Here is a 9,925-nt window from a genome sequence, read left to right as displayed (position 1 = left end):
ACGTTGCTCTGCCCTGCACCTCCCAGCTACGCGCTGCTGGGAGGAGAGGGGGTCGCAAACCGCAGCCGCGGGCGCCCGTTCCACCCCGCCGGCTCCCACCGCCCGCCACGCCGCTCGGAGGTGGGCCCGCTCCTGTCCCCCTCTTCCGACCCTCGGCTCTCGCCTGAGGGGCTGCTCGGCCTCCCCTTCCCTTGCCCGGCTTCGCGCCCTCTCGGGTGGTGAGCCCAGTTCTGCCGCCCTTGGGCAGCTGAGGTGACGGGCCCGGGCTTAGCCCAGCGGCCGTCGTGACGCTGTTTTGAGGGGCCTCACGCCTGCTGCGGGGGTACCGGAGCGGGAGGTCCCCGTGCGGGAGCGGCCTGATGGCGGCCGTTAGTGTAACGCCCCGTGCTCTGGCGCGGGAGCATCTGGGGGTGGGGGGGGGAAATATGCCTGGGGGCGGTGATTTATGTACTGCTGATGTGTGCGCACCTTGACCGACGTGGTCTTTACCAGGAGGTGATGGTGGTCATAATGGGTAGTTGGAAAACTGTGTAACTGGTAAGAGAAATAGTAGATGGATTCAGTATTAGGAATTTTTCACTGTTATTATGCCTGTTGAAATGCCCTTAAGTACAAACTAGAGGACTAACATCTTCCTGTTTGATACCCAGACCCTACAACATAAAACCCATGTTGCTACAGTTCTTGGTCCACCATTTTTCAGCCCATCAGCTTTTTAGACACTGTTAGTGTTAAAATGTTACTTCCTCCTTTCAGTTTCTCTTTCAGCAAAAGCATCAACTTTAATTTCATTTCATCACTTAAATGAGTTCAGCTGTACTGTACAGCCAGCGTTCCTGCTTACATTTTATTTTCATACATACCTATTAGTCAGTGTATCTCTTGATTATACTTAGTCCCAGCCAGATCTTGACTGAAGCCAAAAGCAATAAATAAAAGGCAGTAGATACTTCAGGTTTTGCTTTTCTAAATGTGTGTTTTTATATTCACATTTACGTGCACAAGATGCAGTGCTGTGTATCATGAATGCCTATTCTCAGTCGCTTGCTGAAGCCTCAGCAGCATGTGCTTGGAGTTATCTTGAGTTTGTCTTATCTTTTTCTGACAGAGTTTCTCTTGGGTCTCCTTTAAAGGTGTAAAAGGAGAAGTAGAAAAATTGTGTACAATGTCACTGTTGTGTTCTGTGTCAGCATAATTCTATGTAAAGTAGAAATGCAGGATCTAGCTAATTCCAGCCTCTGTTGAGGAAGATGAGGCATCATTTTAAGTTGCTACAGAAGAAAAAGGTTGTTTTCTGTTATGATTGATACTTGAGCGTTCTTTGGCATATTGAGTCCAGAAGGATTTGTCAATGTGGTAGTGCATGCCTATAAAAACGTGGTGTGAGAGAGGAAGAGTTTTCAAAGTGCTGCCTTCTGCTGGCAGCATGAGGTTAAGACAGGTACTGACCACAGCTGGCTATTGAAAGTGCTGTTTGAGTGTGTTCAGCTCTGTGTCATTTGAATCTTCTTAAAATGTCACTCCATATTGCCTGACCAACTCTACTCTTAACACTGAGAAAAAGGGAGAAAGTCAGTCATGTGAAGGGGATTTCTGCTGTTATTCTTTGACCATTGCATTTGGGAATAGGTTATATTCTTGGCATGAGATTTTGCTTCAGTCTTGTGATCAATAAGACTAACCCAGACATGAATGAGATTTTCAGTGAAATGGCACTGTGGTTATTTTTGATACTGGAGGGGAGACCTTATAACAGTCTGCCAGTACCTCAAGGGGCCTACAAGAAACCCTGAGGGGGACTTTTTACATGGGCATATAATGACAGGACAAGGGGAATGGCTTTAAGCTGAACACAGGTAGTTTTAGATTAGATATAAGGAAGAAATTCTTCCCTGTGAGGGTGCTGAGGCACTGGCACAGGTTGCCCAGAGAAGCTGTGACTGCCCCATCCCTGGCAGTGTTCGAGGCCAGGCTCGATGGGGCTTGGAGTAACCTGGTCTAGTGGAAGGTGTCCCTGCCCATGGCAGTGGTTGGAACTGGAAGATCTTTAAGGTCCTTTCCAAGTGAATGCATTTTATAATTTTAAATATATCACATAGCTATGTTTTTGACTGGTTGACTTGGCTCTGTATAAAATAAAATCATTACTGTTTTATCATTTTCTTCTCTTTGCAGATACAAATGACCCTTCTGTTAAACTGAACCATGAGTCTTGCATTACACAATCTGCTTGTTTGTTGTCGTCGTCTTGAAAATGAGAAAGCTGTGGAGCGAAGGGTAACAAGTTTTCTTTTGGTGTGTGTGCCTCAATTAGCAGTGAAGGGAATCATTAATAATTCTTCTTGAAATACATTTTCAGAAGGAAATTGAAAATTTCAAGCGACTTCTCCGTGATTCTGAAACAGTTCTCCAGCTGGACCGGAATTCTGATTCTAAACAAGGAAAGCAGCTCAACTGGGATGCTGTATTTAGGTAGTTTTCATTGTTTTTTTTTTTTCCTTTTTTTAATGGTTGCAGTTTTCTTATTTGAAACATCATTCTTTTGTTTATTGGGACTCTTTTAATGCTGATCTTTCTACAGATTGATTTAGTCTTCTTGTCAGCTTGTAAACAAGAAGTGACTTGTGTTAGTCTCTGAAGGAAGTAAATTTAAAATAGCCAAAATGCAACACATGCAGAAAACTTAACTGCTAGGAAACTGATCATTAATTAATTGGTTGTTTTTTCTTGCAAAAAATAATAGTTGCTTTCTTTTATTGAAAATCTGAATTTCAATGTGTAGTTCATATGTAGATTGTAGATAGCTCATTAGAATGTTTTGTGTTCCTGAGTTCTTCAAGATACAGTGGAAGGAGTGTGGCTTGTGAATTAAAGAAGCTGGGCTCAGGTTTGTAGAGTCCCTTTTCTTATATAATGTGCTTTAGGTGTACTGTGAGACTGGTCTGAGTGTTTGTGCAATCTCTTCTTGGAGCAAGTGGACCCAGTGTTAAATTTCATGTTAAAAGTGCTTCTGAAGTGTTAGCTTTCATAGGCTGGTCAGCTTTCCATTATGTTTTTAATTGCTCAGCATTGGAGTAGTTCTTGTTTCAAAGCTATACCAGTAATACCACAAGAGGTATTTGATAAATTTTGTATGTTTCTTTTGAGATGGCCAGAAATACATTAGAAATGCACAGGAGAAATACAGAAATACAGATTCTGAACTGAATATAAATAGGAGGCCAGAAAATTGACAGTAACTGCTAGCGACAAAGCCAGTGAAAAGTTTAATCTATTTTTAGATCTAAAATGTAATCATGTTAATTTTTAACAATAGTGAAATAGGACTTGGAAGTTTTTCCCCAGTAAAAACAGTGAAGAATACTTCTTACTGTTTTGTTGTACAATGTTGCAGCTTAAATAGAAAAACTTGTCATTGGGTATTTTTTCCCTAATTATAAGTTGTATGTTTAGCATTATACAAAGTTTAAAGGAAAATTTGGTTTCTAAGGTGCTTCTGGATTATTTTAGAATTTACAGCTCCTTTAATAGATTATTTCTGTCATTCTAAAGCTGTAATATATTTCAATTAGTCTTCATTATTTAGAATTGTGAGAAGAACAAGCACTGACACTGTAGGCTAAAACTGTAATTACCTATTTTTGTTTAGTCATAAACGTGCAGATAATTAATCTCTTTTGTTTTTGAAGTGTCTTGCAGAAGTATTTCCAGAAAGAAATGAAAAACCTGCAGCTGACAAAACCAAATGCATCTGCTTCAACCCAAACTACCAGACAGAAAAAAGTGCAAGAAGTTGGAAGCTTGGTCAAATATTTAATCAGATGTGCTAATAAAAGTCAGTAACATCTGTTCATACGGAATTACTTTTTTGTTTTGGTGCTTTGTTTTCAACTTTGAGTTTTTACTCTGATGTAAGTTACCAGGGTAGGGTTCACACACTTCCAGGTGTTCACAATTTAAATATCTTGATGTGAATCAGTCCTTTGTGCTCTTTCTCTGTCCTTGTTGATGTTCACAATGCCTTTTTCTAATTATTCAATGGGTATATAACTGTTTTGTCCTCTCGTAAGTAATTTATTCCTTAGAAGCTATTTAAGGTGATTCCTAAGAGAACTGTTTCTGAACTGTTGAGGTGTTTTTTTTTTTATTATTTTTAAATAAACATTTACAAATAATTTGTTTGGTACTCAGATTTATTTGGTACACTTTAGGTTAATTACAATCTCACATTCTTTCTTCATATAGGAAGACCCAGGCTGAAATGTCAGGAACTTCTGATTTATGTGCTGGAAATTATAAGAGAGCCAACAAGTTGTGCTGCATGTGGATCTGATTGTAGTAGTATACTCCTTAAAGATATTCTCTCAGTAAGGAAATATTGGTGTGAGATATCCCAGAAGCAGTGGTCAGGTAACGTTTTTAAGCGTACAGCAAATGTCTTTTCCTATTATAGAAGCATGATTAGGTACATTTTGCTTTCTTTATGCCCTGTTGTGCGAGGTGCTACACAAAAAGTGGACTAAAAAAGTGTCAGCCTTGTAAGCTTACAGTTGAATTAAAGCAGCAAAGATTGGGAATTGATTTTTTTTTTTCTTTTTCATCCTGTTTGCCTCTTGCTTGCTGAGCATGTGTACTCATATAGAATCAGGTTCTATATGAGTTAATATATGAACACATGGTCTCCACAGGGCTTAATATGTGTAACAAATCCATGGAATGTGTGCGCTGCAAATGTGCTCCTGTTCACAATTTATTAGGTAGTGGCTGGTGTAGGTTTGATAAAGCATTACTATTGAATTTTATTATCAGAGTTTTGTTGGCTTATGAAGGTCCTAAAAAGCCTGTTGTGTCACTGTTGTTATATGCACATATTTCATATATAAAAAAAAAAGACAACCTAGAAAGCTTAAGATTTCAATAGATAAAAGCAGATTTAAAAGTTGAGTGATGGCAATGCATGTAACCTGAACTGAGTGGAAATACAGATAGGATTTTTCACTTTTCAGAGGATTGAATTTGACTCCAAGATATTATTTATCATGGAGAATATTTTTTATGTATTTTGAATCATTTGATGTGTGCTGAGCTCTCAACTCATCTGTTTTTATTTGTTGATGGACTAGAACAGTAATTTGGAAAAAAAAAGGTAATTAGAAGTTTTGCAGTTGTGTTTGCTGCATGTTGCATGTACAGTTTTGGAGAAAGTTTAGAAATACTGTATTTGCATGGTGTAGTGCTGTAAAATCAATTTAAATTCCTGAAAAGCATTTTATGAGAAAATACTCTGCTTTGTAGCTTGAGAAACTGCTGAACTACAGAATGGAAATCAACCTGCAAAAAACTCAGAAGAGAGGCCTGGTGATACTGGGAATGAAAGGGGGGGGGTGTGTGTGCAAAAAACCCCTGCTGAAGGCTGGTGAAGCAGAGCAAATGAAATGGAACCATTCAGATTGAGAGGTGTGGTTTGGTAGTTAGAGAGCCTGAGGGTGAGATCTCAGAAGTTAAAGAATTTGGTACCATTTGACCATGGATATAGAACTTGAAGCCTCAACTGCATAGGAAAGCTGCCCGTGACGAGGAGCCAGTGAGTGGGGTAGAAGACAAAGGGCTGTAAGCCTGCTGGTCAGATAGGGAGGCTGGAAGCTGGAATTCAAAGTACTAGACAGGAAAGGCATTTGAAGAATTGGGTACTTGGGTAGAACTGATGGTAGGTGGGTAGGGAATGAGACAAGTAACCAGGGATGTTAAAGACATGTTGAAGAAGTCACAGAAGGGAAGCTAAGACTGAGTGTCACAGGAAGTATACGTGCAGATTGCATGAGGAGCCTATGAGAGTTACTGTGTGGCAGTTAGGTAGGTTAGGAACACAGAAGTTTGCTGAATCTGTGTATGGGTGGAAGCTTGGAAAAGTGACAGAAGAAATGTTGGCATTAGATCTTAAGGGGCACAGTTGAATTCAGTTACTGAACTGAGGCTGGACTAATGGTCATAAATCTAGAGGAAGTCAGACTTAAATCCATTAAATGAAGCAATCTGCTTTTATTAAAGGAGAGATATGAGCTTTGTAAAGGTTATCATAACCTTTTTTAGCAATTCCACCTTGTTTATAATTCTTGGAGTACAATGGAGAAGTCTGTTTTCTACTTACAAAATCAGTGATCCGGTACAGCAGTTGAGAGTAAACATGGATTCCAGTTCTTGGCCAAAGTTAGATAACAAGTACTGATTTCACAAGGCGCTCTTATCTGCTGGAAATTCTGAGCTTCTGAATGTTTATAGTCGTGTTTGTGAAAATTATGACAAGCTGTCATATTGGCCGCATTATCAAAGGAGTCCTGTGAGGCCAGTAGAAGCTGAACTTAATCTTACTAAAAGAAACTCGAAGCTGTGTGAATTTCCATGTAATGGAAATATGGGGGAGCCTCAGTTTCAACTGTTCTGATTGGTTTACCTACTCCTTTTACACCAAATTCTTTGTTAGTGTATGTGTGGCTGTAAATTGTTTCCAAGTATTTTATTGTGTATTCTGCAACAAATGGAGCCCCTGCTCTACTTGATGTAGAGTAGAAATTGAGCGTGTAAGTAGTTGTGCAAATTGATCATGCGGTGGTAGGTACTTTGCTCAGTGTAACACAAAGCAGACTGTATCGCAGTTCAGAATGAATATAACTTTACTTCCAGTGTAGACTACATGCTTTATTTCCCACGTGCACATTCCCCCTGCCCTGTTAACTTTTGTGAATAGCGAAATGCAGCTCAATTCAGAATGATCATTTCTATGTATTCAATGCAATAGTTTGCTTCCAGCATTTTTATGTAATCCTCTGTAGTATATATGCATATACATGTTTTTATATTTATAACATATTTACACATTATGTCATAAAGACTTTTTTTTTTTAATATGTTTGCAGAGTTGCTGGTCCTGTATGGCCAATTGTACCTCAAACCTTCTGGGAAGATTAATAGAGTCTTGGTGGCTAGGATAATTCACACACTTGCAAGGGGGTACTGCTTCCAAACTGATGGGTCGAGTTCTGATATGCTTATCTTCTTTTCAAAAGCAATGCAGTGTGCAAGGTATGTTGCAAGTGCTCCTTTTGTATGCTAATACTTACTTATAAAGATAGCTCATTTTAAGTATTTGGGATAATACCTGCATAATAGCAGGTAATACTTCTTCAGGCATATTTTGTTCTGTCTTTGAATTCCAATTTAATAAATTACTGAAAATATTAACTTCTGGATTTAGTGGGCAAATAATATTCTAAATATAGTTACTTGCTAGTATTCATGTTTAAACAATTCCTGTGAAAAGAAATGAGATTATTTATTCTGGAAGTTTGAGTGTTAGATTTATGTTGCAGGCAAGAGAAGAGTGCTGCAGGCCTGGATCATATTGTTGGAGCAATGAATATCTTCTGCAATAAGTTTGCTGTCAACTGTCGCATACGGATTTGTAAATTAGGGGAAGAAATTTTGCCTACAGTCCTTTATATATGGACTCAATATAGACCAAAGGATTCCCTGAAGGAGTCAATAATTGAGTTGTTTCGTTTCCAAGTTCATATTCATCATCCAAAGGGTGCAAAAGCTCAGGGAAAAGGTACAGCAAAAGTTATTTGAGTTTTTTGGAGTTTTTTCTATCACTGTATGCGATTGTTTGAATTGTGCCAGCTTTCTGAATTTTGATACTGAGTCTTGGAAACATTAATGGGAGTGATGATTACTTGTCAGTAGTTTTATGCTATAGATTAATATTGAGTGAAAGTGAAAATGAGTTTTCAAATTGTATGCAGTAAGAGAATATTAATTGTATTAAGTCCTTTAAGGGTTGGGGTTTAAATTTTTTAAATCAAAAGGTGATTTTAAAGAATCAAAGCATACAATATTTGGGGAAGGGAAAGAATATTTTGGATTGTTTTTAGATTGTCACATGTGGTCATATCTTACGAGGTCTGTTTAAGCCTAAAAATTACTACTATGGTCTAAATCTGACTTACTGTATAAAATTTTTCACAGAAGATCACTCAGTAACTCTGCTTGTCTGTCATGGCCTATTTCAGTTGCAGCATCTTTTTAAAGGTGTTGTTTTTTTTACATTGTCTACAAATGGCAAAGAGTTTATAATCAGTCCAAATTTATCCATTGCATATCATAGTAGTCTTTCCAGTTAGAAAAAGAACTGTTTATTACAAACTTTGTTCCTTCCCTAATTACTTGTATACACTGATTAAATTCTCTTTAACCTTTTCCACTTTTTTATTTTATTCATTCTCCATTATAAGGCTTGTTTTGCATGTCTGCATTTGTTAAGCTTTTTGTGCTTTACTCTGATTTTGGCTGTACTTTGCATCGTCTAGGTAGGTGTGTATTTTACATCATACAGGTAGGTTTGCATATTGTATCCATACAATGTGGTACAGGTTATCTTTTCATTGATTTTGCAGGTACAGGTGCATATGACTCAGAAAAATGGCAAAGTATCTTATATAACCTGTATGATCTGCTGGTGAATGAAATAAATCTCATCAGCAGTAGAGGAAAGTATTCTTCAGCCTCACGTAATATTACTGTAAAGGAAAATTTGATTGAATTAATGGCTGATATTTGTCATCAGGTAACGTTTTTATTTGAATATAAAGTTGACTATTTATTTGCTGTGTTGTGCATTTTACTTTTTTAGAGTAATAGGCTTTAGCATTTCCTCAGAATCATTTACTGATGTATTAGTACCTTTTGTCTGTGTTCTGTTGTGTTTAATTATTAATTTTTGTGCAGTTTAGAAGTGTGTGGCTCCTAAATCACACTAGATTTCACTAGTGTTGTTTATTAGACTATAAACAAAGGTTCTGTTGTAGTAAAGAATAATTCTGATTGCGTCTTAAGAGGCTTTATGCACAGTAAAAAATAGACCAGTTTATCTTATCATTTCGGTTTTCCCTACATTTTTTTTTTTATTTGCATACTTCTTTATTTCTCTTTATAAAAGGTTTTTACAGAGGATACCAAAGTTCTGGAAGTTACCCAGTCTTATGCTGTTTCACAAAGAGAGCCCAATGATGAAACCTTACCAAGCAAGCGCAGGAGGATTGAACTAGGCTGGGAGATAATTCGAGACAACCTGCAAAGATCCCAGAAGGATTTTGATGTCATACCTTGGTAATACCATCTTTACGTGAAATAAATATCACTACAGACATCTTTCTACATTTACATACTTCTGAATGTGCTTTCAGATGAAGTGTCTGGGCATGCAGACATAGATCTGAGCACTCAGATTAGGTTATCACAGCATTTGGAAAGTAATGAGTAGTGTTTGTGGCACTCTTGCTGTAAAAATTTTGTGTCTTTGGTTTCCTAAGAAATAACATGAGGCCTGGTAAACTGTGTGGTAGTGTATAAGATATTACTGCCTCTGATTATTTTTTTTTCCTCGTCTCTTGTTCTAGATATTGCCATTCTTTATGTAAGTGTTGTGTATGTGATCCAGCTTGTTAGTATTGGGAAGTGAACGTGAGATTTACTGGTTTCTTAAGCTGGCTGTGTCACAGGACAGCAACCGTTAACAGTTTGGGCTGGTTCACACAGTTTGTCATAATATCTGGCCTAAAAACTGTTGAGGGGCAAGGCCTAGCACCTTAGCTTGGACCTTGATAGGGGATCATTTTGTTTGATGAGGGTCTTCTGCCCTTGAGGTATAGCTACATACCGTCTTCCACTGACTGCTGCAGGAGGATTCTGTAGCAGAGAGCTTGACAGGGAATCAAGCTAAAAGACCACAGCTAGACTTTTCCAGAACTAACCAGTTGTAGTCCTAAGCCCAAAAATGTTGACTTTTTAGCTGCAATAGATTACACCAGATGTTTTTTTCCGTTAGTGCTCCTTTCTGTCTTTCTGACTTTTCTTGGAAAAGTGCTGTACA

At 38.1% G+C, this 9,925-nt stretch overlaps 1 protein-coding gene across 1 annotated transcript in view; it reads left to right on the top strand.

Annotated features, from left to right (window-relative positions):
• The first annotated feature begins 16 nt into the window (after positions 1–16).
• Positions 17–9,925, top strand: part of ATM (ATM serine/threonine kinase) — a 61,381-nt gene continuing 51,472 nt past the window's right edge. The window contains exons 1-9 of the mRNA XM_057399717.1: positions 17–120; positions 2,176–2,277; positions 2,360–2,472; positions 3,690–3,835; positions 4,246–4,410; positions 6,915–7,080; positions 7,368–7,606; positions 8,457–8,620; positions 8,993–9,162. Of these exons, the coding sequence (XP_057255700.1) occupies positions 2,206–2,277; positions 2,360–2,472; positions 3,690–3,835; positions 4,246–4,410; positions 6,915–7,080; positions 7,368–7,606; positions 8,457–8,620; positions 8,993–9,162 (1,235 nt within the window). The 5' untranslated portion in view covers positions 17–120; positions 2,176–2,205. The remainder of the gene's footprint in view (positions 121–2,175; positions 2,278–2,359; positions 2,473–3,689; positions 3,836–4,245; positions 4,411–6,914; positions 7,081–7,367; positions 7,607–8,456; positions 8,621–8,992; positions 9,163–9,925) is intronic.

The sequence above is a fragment of the Pezoporus wallicus genome, unplaced genomic scaffold, assembly GCF_028554395.1.
Source record: "Pezoporus wallicus isolate ANWC-B61680 ecotype Strahan unplaced genomic scaffold, APGP_CSIRO_Pwel_v1 scaffold_6446, whole genome shotgun sequence".
Classification (NCBI taxonomy): domain Eukaryota; kingdom Metazoa; phylum Chordata; class Aves; order Psittaciformes; family Psittacidae; genus Pezoporus; species Pezoporus wallicus.
The sequence above is the reverse complement of the archived record's forward strand: the minus strand, read 5'-3'. Positions and strand labels throughout refer to the sequence as shown.